At 35.7% G+C, this 15,017-nt stretch overlaps 1 protein-coding gene across 1 annotated transcript in view; it reads right to left on the reverse strand.

Annotated features, from left to right (window-relative positions):
• The window catches only part of LOC122031842 (TLC domain-containing protein 2-like), a 43,775-nt gene extending 32,016 nt beyond the window's left edge, over window positions 1-11,759 (reverse strand). The window contains exon 1 of the mRNA XM_042591023.1: window positions 11,383-11,759. Coding sequence (XP_042446957.1) covers window positions 11,383-11,629 — 247 coding nt within the window. The 5' untranslated portion in view covers window positions 11,630-11,759. The remainder of the gene's footprint in view (window positions 1-11,382) is intronic.
• Window positions 11,760-15,017: the final 3,258 nt, after the last annotated feature.

Genomic DNA, 15,017 nt, shown 5'->3' on the forward strand with positions numbered 1-15,017 from the left:
AACCGAAAATCAATTTAGATTCATGCCTAGAAGATCAAAAATAGAAGCTATACATCTCCTTAAACAATTAATTGAAAAATATCGGGAGCAAAAACAAGATCTGCACAGGGTATTCATTGACTTAAAAAAAGTTTATGATAGAGTCCCAGAAAAATTATACGGAGAATTCTAGAAAAAAGAGATGTTAGCGTAACATATATTGAACTAATTAAGGATATGTACGAACATGTAACGATTAGAATAAAGACTTCAAGTAGAGTAACTAAAACATTTCCAATAAAGATAGAGTTACATATCAGCTCTAAGTCTCTATCTTTTTACACTAATTATGAACGAACTCACTGCACATATTTAAGATACAGTATCGTAATACATGTTGTTTGCAGATAATATTAATTTGGTAGATGAAACACGTGAAAGAGTAAATGCTAAACTAGAATCTTGGCAGGAAACACTAAAAGGGAAAGGTTTTAGGCTTAGTAGAATAAACACAGAATATATAGACTTTAAGCTTAGCAATATTAGATATAATGAGACAATTGTTAAGATAGGAGACGACGAATTGTCCGGAACCGAGAAATTTAGATATTTAGGATCATTTTTACAAAATGATGGAGGAATTAAGAGAGATGTCATACATAGAATTCAAGCAGGATGGTTGAACTGGAGGAAAACGTCAGGTATTTTATGTGACTGTGAGATACCTCTAAAACTTAAAGGAAAATTCTACAAAATCACAGTTAGACCCGTTATGTTATATGGAACTGAATGTTGGGCTATGACTCGAGCACATGTGCAGAAGATGAGTTGTAGAGATGAGAATATTAAGGTGGATGTATGGACATACGAGAATAGACAGAATCAGAAATGAGAGCATTAGAGAGAAAGTCGGAGTTGCATCTATTGAGGAAAAACTCCGAGAGACAAGTTTAAGATGGTATGGGTGACCAATAAATGCTCCAGTAAGGCGATGTGAAACTATGACAAATACGCATATCAAACAAGGAAGAGGAAGACCAAAAAAATCTTGGCTAGCAACGATAAAATAAGATAAATTTTATTTAAATATAGATGATATAGTTAGAGATAGAGCTTAATGACGTAAAAGGATCCATACAACCAACCTCACCTAGTGGGATAAGGCTTGGTCGTTATTGTAATAAGTTGTCCTCAGAATTTTTTTTCAATTTTACCCTCGAAATTTTAACTTTTTTACAATTGAGCCCAAACGTGTTCGAAAACATATCCCATCCATGTCCTAACCATATCTGACTAGTCAAACCTTTAAAAAGTCAATGACACGTTTTTTGCAATGTCCGACATGTATATTTGCATGTTGTGTCCGTGCCCGACACTTCCAAAAAAATATTTTTTAGAGTGTCCATGCTACACTGCCAATTACACTAGGACAACTCTTGAATTCTTAAATTCCGTAGAAGTTGAAGTTTTTAACTGGAAGTCAGTGTGAGAAGGGTAAAATCACGTTCCGATTGTTTAATGACGATTATATTTAGACATTGAAACAATTCAATTATTATTTTGGACTTCCTATTGGAGGGGAGAAGTGAATGCCTAGGGAGTTTGATGCCACCTCCTTTTGGAAGGAATTAACTAGGAGAGTGTATATGAACCCTGACAAAAGCTTCGCAACTTAAAAATCTTGTATTTCGATACCTCCATAGGGTGATGGCTAATTCCATTTTTGAGAGAGGAGATAGTGAAGGGCTAGCAAGACTTAGTGAACTTTTATGTCTTTGGTGTATGGTGAATGGAGTGGGTATTGATTTTGGTTCCCACTTTACTAGGCATTTGGTCGAGGTTGGAATAGCCCTTCTGGAACTAGAATGGTTGGTAGGTTTATTACCCATATTGCTATAAGCCTTGAGTACGACTTGAGTGAGTTGGAGATCGTAGAGGGTAAATATCGGAGCTTGTCTAGCGGCTAGGATGATCGTTCACAATATAAATTCCTTTGGCTTAGTAAGGAAAGATCAAGCACCCTTTAAGTTTCCCAATATTGAATACACCACTATCACCAACCCTGAGAATTAGAGGTTAGAACAAGTCTCACCTATCCCTCGATCAAGAGAGTCATACTTATCTCCTTATGAGATGCCCCATGCACCAACAGTTCACCCCGACATTGAGAGATTCCCTATAGACAACAATATTTAGGGATAAGCCATGGGTATTTAGGAATGAGCCACCCACTGTAAACATTGAATCGGATGGACCGTTTTTTTCTCGTTTTGAGCATCCTACAGGGCCCTCTATGTATGATTTTGCCGACTTCCGTTCTAACCTTGAAAATATCCATATGGAACAAGTTGCTATGAGAATATATAGAACAAGGGGAAACTAGAGTAGTGGGTTTGAAGGCCTCACGTGTCATTTCTAGTGGGCAGAAGCACATTATGATGAAGCCGAATTGTATTTTCAAGCTGAGGTAAGAAGAGGCAACCTTCGTGCAAGAGTTGAGGTAGTTCTGGGGAGATGTGAGAGGATTCATGCATGGTCAACGGTAGCAATGGAGAAGGGAAGAAGACCACTAGGGAGTAGAGGAGGTTACAGCTTCTGAGATTGAACATATGTATCTATGGCATCGTCGCCTCAGCTCTGATCTTTTCGATAAAAATACCGGCTTACCTCGCCTTCCTTATTTTCCCCCTTGTCCTCCATGTTGATTGATCTTATGGAGGAGTGCTTCATTTTCAATGTGAGTTTTTCTTTTATAAATATTGTTTGATAATGCCTATTTTAGATGTTTTTCTGATAGTTGTTTGGTTTGAGGTAGTTGTTAGTTTTATTTCGTTTCATGTTTAGTTCTTGTTGATCTTTTGGATTTGAATTGAAGCACCCATGCAAGCTTTGTCCTTTAAGCAATGTTTTGATATGTTTAGTATTGGTGAAACCATGGTTTAAAATTTCGACCCGTGCCGAGGTTTCGGTCTCAGGCCGAAACGATACGGTTTCGGTATCGTATCGTGCCGTGCCGATATAGTTTCGGTATTTTTTTATTTATCTATAATAATGATAAGATAAATATGTTTATTGTGTATATAAAAATAAGTTATATATTGATTTATTATAAGTTCTCAATTATTGAATAATTTAATATTGTTAGAAAAAATAATTAAAAATAATTTTATTTAAATAGAATTGATATATCAATAATTTAAATTAAAATGGAAGTATCTATAATAATAATAATAATAATAATTAATACAAGATATTATTTTATATTAATAATAATTATATAAATTAACTATTTATTCATTTAATTAATTATTAATTAAATAATATATATTTTAAATAGTAAAAAATATCAAGTAAAAAAATTTTTAAAAAAATCAGAATATAAATATAATTTTTTAGAATTTTTTAGAATTTTTTTACATTTTTTAAAAAATTTAAATGAAATTTAAAATAATAAAAATATATTAGAATATAAATAAGAATTATTATATATTTTTAAAAATTTTTGAAATTTAAAATATTATTTTTTCAGTATATTAATTAATTTATTTAATTTATTTTAATTTTAAATATATTTTTTATATATTTTATTAGGATAATTTAACTAGGTTTATAAAAGCCTCTTCGAAATATCACACATGCTCTACCCATCCTCCTTAGGAATCCTCCTTAGGAATTGTTTAAATTAATAAAATAAAATAAATAATTATTAAAAATAGAAAAAAAAAAAAACGCAGTAGCGTACGCGAGATCGCGTCCGCGCGCTATCGATCTCGCGGGGGCGTCCGGCGAAGCTGGAAGCGTCGCCGGACGCCTCCGGCGGCGCTGGAAGGGTCGCCGGAAGCGTTCGGCGCCGCCAAAGGCGTCGCGCGCGACGCTTTGGTGCCGAAGGTGTCGCGGGACGCCACCGGAGGCGTCCCTCGTCTCCTCCGGCGCCGCCGAGACGGGGACGCCTCCCGTGCCGGTTTCGGCCGCCCGGCGGAACGGTAAAAACCGTCTGTGTCGGGCGGCACGGAACGGCACTTCAAACATTGGGTGAAACCATGTGAATGCATTCTCTTAATTTTGGTGATTCATATTTTTCTATCTTATAGTAAAATTATGCAGAAGCGTTGTTGAGTTGGTTTTATTTCACCATATGTTTACTTGATAGTTAACGATTACACTTCACTTATAGTTTGTTTCCGAAAGGTAAATTTAGTACAACATAGTTATGATTCATTTTGTTGGACTAGTACCATGGTAACTGTAGGTGACTTTTTCCCAATATTTTTGTTACTGGATCATGCTCGATTTGTGTCAACCCATTTGGAAAAATAGCAAAAGGAAAATAATGGAAGAAAATTCGAAATGCAATAAAACATTTGAGTAAAAAAATAAATAAATATAAGAGAAAAAAATTTGAATGGTAATAATGGGATAAAAAACAATTGTAGTAGGTAGAAATGATAAGATGTCCCTTTGAGACCTGGTTAGGTTACTAGGGAAATACTTATGCATTTCTCTCAATACCGAGCATACCTTTGAAACTTTGTGTTGAGGGAGAGGGGATGAACCTCGCATATGGTAGGTAAGTGTCTAACGTTGGAAACCTTAGGAACACAATGGAATGACAACTTGACTTAGGGAGGAACTTGAAATCTTATGAACAAATTATCTACTGTGCACTTAAACTATTTCATTAGGCTTGGTGAAACTAATTGAATGTCTTCGCTTAATGATGATACTATCTGATAGGATTAAATGAACTTATTAAAGTTTGAGAGATAGGTATTCACATGCATTCTTGATATTGATGTTTCCTTAAGGACAAGCAAAGGATTGGTCGAGGGATTTTGATGCACATATTTCATATAGGTTTTATCATGTATTGATGTATATCTTATCACATTTTTATATGCATATATTTCACATTTGCATCTCTTTATGCTTCATTTCAATATTTTCCTAGTTTAGAGAATTGCTCTCGTGTTTTTCTTTTGATAGGGCGTGAAAATAAGCAAAAAAAAAAAAATGGTACTAAAAGACTTCCTAGGATGAACCACAGATCCAAGCACCGGGGGTCGTGCCAGCCGACACGGCCCATGCCGAAAGTTCAAAGGAATTCACAAAGCCCGACACGGGCACCCGTGCCCGGCGGCACGCCCATGCCGAAAGTCTAGAGGAGCTCACAATGTCCAACACTAGCATGGCTATGCCGAGCGCTTGGGAAACAACTATTTTAGCAGATTTATTAGGGTTTTGAGGGGATCCCGACTTGGAGTCGCCCAAGGCTCCAAGGTGACCTCGAAGGACAAACTAGAGGAGATTTGACGCCATCAACACAGGGAATTCAGATCGGGAGCATCCAAAAATGCATTCACGCAACAAGACTAAGATTTCTTTCTCTTTTCTGAATTAGATCTTGATTGTAATCGTTTGAACTTTGATTTCGGGCTGTAACTTCATTTCTATGAAGTAGATTCTTAATTCTAGGATAAGGGAATAGCCCTTTGATATATGAACATTTTTTGTTGAATCTATTGAGTTTGAATGTTTCCTATTCAATGATATGTGTGTTTGTAGTCCGGATCTACTGCGTAAATACAATCTCAATGTCAAAAGCACGAGATTCGTATCCCACGAGGATTCGGGGATAAATCGAAAGAAAAACTCAATCCTCCGACCCGTAGAAACCAGAGATGAGGAGAGTCAACTACGAAAATATACTGGTATGCCACGAGGAGTAATAGGTTGTCATTGATCTTAATGGAGCTATTCTAATTTGTTGCCACACAATAAGAGAAGATAACAAGGGGTTATGGAATCACGTGACAAGGTCTCCTTAGAAAAACAATCTCTTAGTGTCGTCACTCTGAAAGTAGACAACGAATTGGAATTAATATGCCGGTGTAGTTCCAAATGTTTACATCGAATACCATAGAATAGTCTACCTACATAAACCACCATTGAGGATAGGAAACCAAACATAGATTAGGAGTTCATGACCATTGTGGTGAAACGAAATCCTAGGATTGCCTTCACCAATCAAATTCTCTTGGATCATTCTACTTCTCTTTCTCTCTTCTTGTCTCTTCCACACTCTTCTTCACTCTGCTTTTCCAGATTTCCAGTTCTTAGACATTCTAAACCCCATGATTAGTCTAGACAGCTGTATTTACTTAGTAAGCTAGTACTTGACCACCAGTTCTTGTGGGATCAATATCTTTTTATTACTTAACATTCCGTGCACTTGAGGATTTATCACATCACAACCATATCATGATTATAGCATATGTTTCAATATGGTTGACCCTAGAGGTGATCTAGTGACAAAGTGGAGATTTTGGTACCCAATTGGATCCAATCAAATTAACCAAGTACTATCTAGGTATTCATTTCTTTGCAACTGTCCTTATACTGCCTTGTCCTCTAGTTAATAGCCTAAAGCATGTCTTTTCTTTCTTATATTCCTTAATTCTTAAGCAATTTTTACAAAAATTTCCTCTTTGACGGCCAATTAGCATATTTAATGAATGTGATCTAATAGTAAATTTTTCTAGTGCTATTTTCAAAGAGTCACTTTGTTTTCTTAGGGAGTCATTCTCTAGCACTAGTTCTTCATGCAATTTATAACAAGGTACTACTGAGCTTAGTTTTTCTTCTACCATGGCATTTTCCATTTCTAAAATTTTAATTTTCTTTTCATATTTATCTAATTGTTCATTCAAGGAATTTACTAAATCTACTAATTTAGATTCAAAAGAAAAAGAGTTTACCTCACTTACCACATCATCTCCCCCTTGATCCGATTTCTCTTCTTCACTTTCTTATGATGACGAGCTATCATTTGTTGCCTTGAATGCTTTGTCAGTCTTATAGAAGGTTGGAAGTGCTAATAAGGTTTTGTTTACCTCCTCTGATGAACTTAAATCGTCCTAAGTAGCTTTCAAGTTTTTCTTATGGGGATGTTTTTTCTTTGACTTTTTGGATTGATTTGTTTCCTTCTCCTTTTCTTTCCTCAATTTCGGACTTGAGTCTCTTATGTGTCCTTCCTTGTAGTTGTTGTAGCAATGTACGGTCGTCTTCTTTCTTCCTTCTTCTTTTTGTTCTTTAGATATTCCTTCAAGTCTTCCCCATTTAATTTAAATTTATTCTTAAATTTACATCTTACCTTACTTACCAAACATGCATTTCCATCACTATCTTCATCCATGGTGAACTTCTCAGAATCTAAAGATGACCATCATCCTCTTTAGCTCTTTTTCTTTTCCAATCAGAGCTATGCTTTTATGTTCAATAGCTTATTTCCTTCGTTGTCTGGATCCCTAGAAGCATGCAAAAGTTTAATTCAGAAATTAATGATTCTAAACTACTTACATTTAGATCTCGGGCGATCAAATAACTATTGACGAGGAGCTCAAATATTGAGTTATCAGTAGGATGTTTAACATTGTTCGAATAAGATCCCTATTTGACAAATTTTCACGAACATGGGTTCAAATCTTGAAAACAGGCTCTTACAAAAAGCAGGGTAAGGCTATGTACAATAGATCCTTCCTCGAGACCCCACATGGTGGGAGCTTCGTGCACCGGGCTGTCCTTACTAGTTAGTTCAAAAATAAGTTGTTTATACCTTGAGTGCAATTCTAGGATTTGCTCCCACTTCAACATTGAGAAGTGTTGAGCTTTTATCACAGCAGATCTCTCCGTGCAATCTTTGCCTCTGTTGATCTTTTATGCATGTCAATGATTTTTTCCCATAGCTCATTTGTTGTTGCGTATTTTCCAATTTTGCTCATCTCTAAATCTAGTATTGCATATTCTAATGCTAGCTTGGCCTTGTTGTCGGCTATCACTTTTCTTTTTGCTTTAACTTGGAAAGAGGAAACAAGTTATCATTTTTATCAACTAGAAGATTACAACCTTCTTCAATTATGATTGTTGTGTCCAAATCAATGTCTAAAGTAGAGCGTCATCTTCTACTTCCATGATGCAAAATTTCTCTTGAGCTTTGGAATTTAAAATCACTCTCCAGCCATATGCTTCATCGGCTTATAGTCATTCAATAACATACCCGCTCTAATATCACATGTTGAATCGGGATGTCGGCATGGTAGAGAGGAGTGAATACCACAATTCACCTACAGTACTAGTGTTCTACAAAAAAAATAGTGCACAATGAAAATTTAAAACACAACAAATGCCAAAGAAACGCCTTCGATTTATTTGGTTCACAAGCCCCAAGTTTACGTCCAAGGCATATGCACACGATGTCAACTATTTTTCTCCTATTCGATTAATAATTGAAGGTGGAGAAACTTTTTACAATCAGCTAAAAATAAATAAGAAAATAAGTGGAATCAATAACAATGAAGGCTTGAAAAACACTGAGCATTGTGTGTATTTCAAAGCGAAGCTTATCTTTCTCACAGCCCCTCGAATCTTATTTACAACCTTCAACTCAAATCTATCTTCCCCTAGTTAATCTAGCGACCATCAGCCAACTCCTTGTTGCACACGAATCGACTGATCTTCAAGTCTTATTACATTGTGTCGTTGATCTTTCCATCTGTCGACTCCATTTGAATTGGTCATTGTAGCATCAATCGACTGATTTGTATTCAACCGACTGATCTAGTTGATTCCTCAACCCGAATAGTGGACTCATCCTTACTCAACAGTCGATTGATTCCCTAATACCCCCAAACTATCCTAAACTTAGGGTATTCAAATACTAGGGTCATTAGTCAACTAGATCTATCCATCAGTCAACTAATATCATGACTTCGACCAGTTGTAAGGTCGAGTCCGCTTAAGTCGCTTGCCAAGATTGAAATATTGTTCTGTACCGCCTGAAACGATCGATTTTTACCATTCCGACACGGGAGCGACAACGGCATAGCATGTGCAACAATTTCGCATGCATCATCACATGCGTCACGCATACGCGATAGAAGGAATCTAGCACATGACACGCGCGACAGAAGGAATTGCAACACATGCTCTGGAGGCGTACCGGAGGCGTCACGAAGGCGTCACGGAGGCATAGCCGAATGCCTCCAGCGTCGCCGAAGTGTCGGGGGACCAAGGCATCCTGGAGGCATCTTCGCAAAAGCCCAAGGTGTCCTGGAGACGTCTTGGAGGCATCCCGGACGCCTTTGACCACTCTTCCCAAAACCACAATGTCCCAGAGGCATCGCAAGACACCTCCGGCATCGCCTGAAGCATCGTAAGACGCCTCCAGCGTCGCCTGAAGCATCACAAGAGCCCAAGGTGTCCCGGAGACGTCTTGGAGGCATCCCGGACGCCTTTGACCACTCTTCCCAAAACCACAATGTCCCAGAGGCATCGCAAGACGCCTCCGGCGTCGCCTCCGGCGTCGCCTGAAGCATCACAAGACACCTCCGGCGCCACCGAACACGTGTGATGCCCGCGGTTCCGGGTGGTTTAACGAAGTCAAAAATTAGGTCTACGGATTTAATTAATATTTAAGTTATATTTCGAATAGGTTTTTATAAGTCCTAGTTAAATTATTCTAATAAAATATATATAAATATATTTAAAATTAAAATTTTTTTAATAAATTTTATTAATTGATATTCTGAAAATTCTTTTTACTGTTTTAAATTATGATAATTTAATAAATCATATTTATATTATGATAATTTTTTTATTATTTTGTATTTTTTATTGTTTTACTGTTTAATTGATATTATGATATTTTTTTACTATTTTAAATATATATTATTTAAATTAATAATTAATCAAATGAATAAATAATTAATTTATATAATTATTATGTATAAAGTAGCATCTGTGTGTTAATTTATATTTTGATTATAGATAATATTTTTGTGTTAATTTATATACTGATTATTCACATCACTCATTTTAGTATTAGTAAGGTAACATATTATGATATATCAATTTTAATTCGAGTTATTAACAGGTCAATTTTCTTTAAAGATAACTATATTTAATTATTTTTTCTAACATTAAGTTGTTTAATAATTGAGAACTTATATAAATCAATAATTAACTTATTTTTAAATTATACACAATAAACACATTTATCTAATAATTACTATATATAAATAAAAAATACTGAAATCGTATCAGCACGGCACGATATCAAAATTGTATCGTTGTGGTATAGAACTAAAACATTGGCACGAGTCGAAATTTTAAACCTTGGTCACTTGTCTACCCTTCGACCCATGTATATAGATCACTCCACTCATCTTATTTTGAGTATCTTCAAGTCTTGAGGCCTTCTAGCGTCGACTTGCATCCCTCGGATACTCTGAGACCGTGGCTCCTCCTTAGCTATCTTTCTCACATTTGCTTACGGAGATCTCCTCAATGACTTGCCAAGCTCTAATGCTCCTCGTCCTGCAGTCTATCAAATGTGCTATCCTTCTTTGTCTTACGGACCTTGAGCCTTCGAGCTCTCATAATCTATATATTTAGTAGACCATATATAACTTAGCGCACACATCAGATAACCACAAAGGCCAGAGCTAACTTAAACTCTTTGCCAAGATCGGGGATGGGAGTCCTAACATCTTCGTGCATGTTTAAGCATTGTCATAGCTCTAGTAGACTTCTTGAGTTTAAAGTGACTTAAAGACTAGGCCAAAGTAGCAAAAAAATTTATATAAAAAAAAAGGTTTTAATGTGTTGTCATCATCATCGGACAACTAGGCCACGTGTAGTGGATTGTTCTAGGCCATATTTGTGTTTTCTCACTTGAATTGTGGTGTTGGTTCCAATCTCACATAAACTGAAATAAAGTAATATCTTGTTTCCCCAAAGAATAAAAAAAATAAATTATAATTCTCTTGATTCAAATTAATTTGGATGCACTATCACAATCTGATTCTTCATCAGCAACTTCAGAAAATGTCTACTTAAAGTTTGAAAGCCTATGTTGTATATATGATTTGGCTGCAAACCTGCAACATCACTTCTAACTCCCAATAGGCTGAAGCAGGGCAAATCAGATGGGAGAGTAAACTTCTCATAGCTTGATGAAGTAAATTGTATACCAGATGGATAAATGTGAAACAAGTAGAGTGCTCTAAAAAAAAAGAGGAAAGGGGAGTCTCCAATATAATCTAGAACACTATAGTAACAAGCTAGCTAGCTTGTCCTGGTCCAATAAGCAATCCCATCTCCACAAATTGTCAACTAGTTTCGGATAAATATATTATTTTTAATGAATAATCACCTGCCAACCACAAATTGTTTGTCTGATGATGATATCAATTTGTGCCTCTTTTAGGGTTACAACACAGATTTTAACTGCGGTGGGTTTCGGCAATTAATCGATGTGGGAAACAAAAAAAAGAAAGAAAAAAAACAATTGGCGAAAGCAAGCGCTAATTTTACAGGAAGCTATTATGAAAAGAGAGAGAAACAAACCGGAGGCAGAGGTGATGGTGGAGTGGAGAAGCGAGGCGGCGGTGTTGACGAAGAGCGGGTCGCGGGAGACAGCCAAGCGCATGGCCCAGTTCGCGGCCTGAAAGAAGAAGAAGCCGGCGACGACGAGCACGAGCTCGGACCTCCTGTTGACGCTCATTTCGAAGGCTACCCACACGCCCCATATCGCCAGCGTCGCCGCGAAGAACACCGCTGTCTCGCCGCCGGCTCTCACCCTCGGCGGCGCCATTTCATCCCGTCTCCGTCTTTTCTTTCTTTTCTCTATTTTTATACCATCGCAGTGTTTATTATTTTCTACCGATTACTTCTCCGATTTTCATCGGACACCGCGATAAATTGAAAAGTCCCGACGGACGGCAAAAGAAATTCTTTGTTTTTATCCGATTGCATGTCGGCAGGTTAAGAGTACAAGAGACTTATAAAATAAAAAAAATAAAATAAAAAAGCTAAATAAAACATTTTGAATCAAGTGAAATTTGTAGTTTGTAATTTAACGATAGTAGTGAATATTTAAATCAATCTTTTTTTTTCAAAATTGATATAATATATATGAAAGTTAAAATAAATTACATGCTATAAATTAGATTATAAAAAATTTATTTAAAATTATAACCATTAAAGATATATTGAAATTATTGACCTTAGATTATAAAATTATTCCATAAGTCTTTATATTATTGACATGATATATTGAAATTATAAAAAAAAAAATTATTTAGAATTCTAACTATTTAAAGATATCCTAACAGTTCTATGTTGACTCAAATGAATTAAAGTTTATGAAGTTGATTAATATTTGACTTAGGATATCTCTAATGATTAAATCTCTAAATGAGATTTTTTTTTAACCCCTAATATGTCACACCAATGCCATATTAAAAATAAAAAATCTACTATTATTTTTATAATGAAAAAACCTCTCTACAACTTTTTTATGGACCTTACATTACAAATCATATAACTCTCTATATTACAAATCACAAATCACAATATAACACTAATTTATCATTAATTATGAGCTTCATCTTCAAGAGAAAAAAGTATATTTAGTTTTTAATATTGCTCTTTAACTACAAATCTCAAATCTCACCTCTATAATAGCTCAAGCTTTTTTATTGAGGCTTTTTTTGATTTTATAAACCTCTCACAAAACTTGCATTAGAGATGCTTTTATGAATCAACTTTTTACGATTGTAGCAGTTAATTAGAATTGGGACAAAAATGATTTTAATAATTTTAAAATTAGGATACGTAATTTAAATACCTACATAATTTGGTAAAAAAAACTAATGAATTTATTTCTATTTTTTAAATAATTAAATTCTAAAAAATTATTAAATCAAATAAACAAATTTGAACATTCATATAGCTAGTTGAGGGCTTCAAATTAGTCTTGAAAAAACCTAAGCTTTCACGAGAGGACAATCGGGCATTTAAATGGGATGTTACCCCCCCCCCCCCCCTTTCACCCCTCTCGGGGGGACTATATTATCCATGATGCGCACATACATACATGCACACAAAGAAAATCCTAAAGTTAGGAATGTCATTCAAGACCAAAAAAAAAGATGATGAAAAAGCCAACCAAAAAATCATCATATTAAGATTGTTGAAAGTTCTGATCAATTTGAAAAACTGGAAGGTCTATTCAATTTATTAATATTCATAAATAATTAAATGTTTAGAAGATATATGTCCTCACATGAGTGCTCAGTTAGTTAGAGGGTGACAAATTTACTATAATAGAATAGGGATTAATTTTCGACGAGTGCATACCCTCAGGAAAAAACTCCTCTCACCCCTTAGTTGTTTAGCAGTCGACTATAAGTTGATCCTGTAATTTACTTCCCTTCACATAATTTGGTGATAGGCTATGGAGGGCATCTAGGATGAGCATAATCATATTTTACTACAATGAATAATATTCACAAACAATATTTATAAATTATATTAATCAACAAATCTCTTATTAATATGATAAATAAATTTTTTTATAAAAAAACTCAAAATAAACAAATAAATTTATATATTAAACTTACTAACCAACTAAATAAGCTTTAAAATATAAAAAATATAGACAAGTTTAAATTAAAAACTTGATAGCATCTAAATGAACTAAAATAAGCTTGAACAAATGCTTCAATGACCATTTATTTTAGCCTTGGTTTAGTTTGACTTGGTTGGCTTATCAAATAAGTTTGGGTAATACAAAGCTTAGCTCAGCTTAACTCATTTATTGCCCTAGCTCTCTATCCAATTTGGACTCTCGCTTAAATTGGTCCTTGCAACCAAGCATCACAATTTGATCCACGAGAGCTAAAAATGATAGGGTTCAAAAGATCCTTTTTTATTCATATTTTATATCTGAAATATTCCTTTGTTCAATGGGCAACCTAACTGCAAGGATATGAACTAGCATATTTTTAAGCCAACCCTTAACCTAAAGCTATTGAAGCCTTTTTCTTCACAACATTAAAAAAATCATTTTAGGTTATTTCCACTGAGCTCTTTCAAAAGTCTTTGAGAGTTTCGATCACCTTATATTGAAATGTTGCTCCATAGGTCGTTATATCTCTTTGTTCACTGGTGATGAGGGACGGAGTAGCCAGGGCTCCACATAGAAGATGAATGATAACCCAATAAGGGGTCGCCTTCATACTAGCTTGGTAAAACCCGTTAGTATGGGGACTTGGGAGACTATAGATGACCCTCGGGGTTATGGTGGAGCTGAAGGATGTCAAGTTGTTACCTAGGCATCGGTGATTTGATCCCCAGCTATGACATATTTGTAGCAATTGTTTTTCTCCAAATGGGGTCGCAACCACGAGATACTGAGCTTCTGGGTCATCCGTAGTGAGCGTTTCCTGATTTACCCTAGCAGCTGATAGAAAACTTCTATAGAACAGGGTCGATCACACCAGGTTCGGTGTTATCTAGTTCATCATAGTTTTTAGTAGACTATAGATGGGTTTCTTAGCTAAAGGGTCGGCCTGCATAGTCAAGCCTATGAAACTAGAATTCTCTATACTCGATAACATAAGATAACAAGTGGGACACGATCCAAGGACATGGGGATGTGTGATAGATCGAAAACTTGCGATAGAGAGGGGGGGGTGAATATCGCTTTTTAAAACTATTCTTTTCGTATTTTAAAACTCAAAGTTAAGCAGTGGAAATTAGACAAAGAGACACATTCTTTTACTTCGTTCGGAGCCTAACTCGACTCCTACTCGAAGGCCCGCGGTCCTTGACCGCACCGATGGGCAAATCACTATAACTCTTCTCTCCGAAATCCTCGGAGAGAAGCAGATCGTACAAGTACAAATAGAATAAGATAGTAACAATCCTACTATCTTATTGAAATTAAGTGCAATATGAAAATATACCGACAATTATGTGTGTAGGTTGAAGCTCGGTCGGTACTTCCAGACGGAGTAGACTTGCGGAGTTGATGACTTATAGCACAATCCGTACGCAGAGAGAAGACTTAAAGATGATCAGAAAGTTCTGTATGACCTCTGTCTTAAGCCTATTTTTATAGGTGTACTAGAGGTTCAGTTGACCGATCCCATTGTTCGGTCGACCGAACCCGCTCCCTTCCTTCCTGGCTGAAGTTC

The sequence above is a fragment of the Zingiber officinale genome, chromosome 11A, assembly GCF_018446385.1.
Source record: "Zingiber officinale cultivar Zhangliang chromosome 11A, Zo_v1.1, whole genome shotgun sequence".
NCBI classification, from domain to species: Eukaryota; Viridiplantae; Streptophyta; class Magnoliopsida; order Zingiberales; family Zingiberaceae; genus Zingiber; species Zingiber officinale.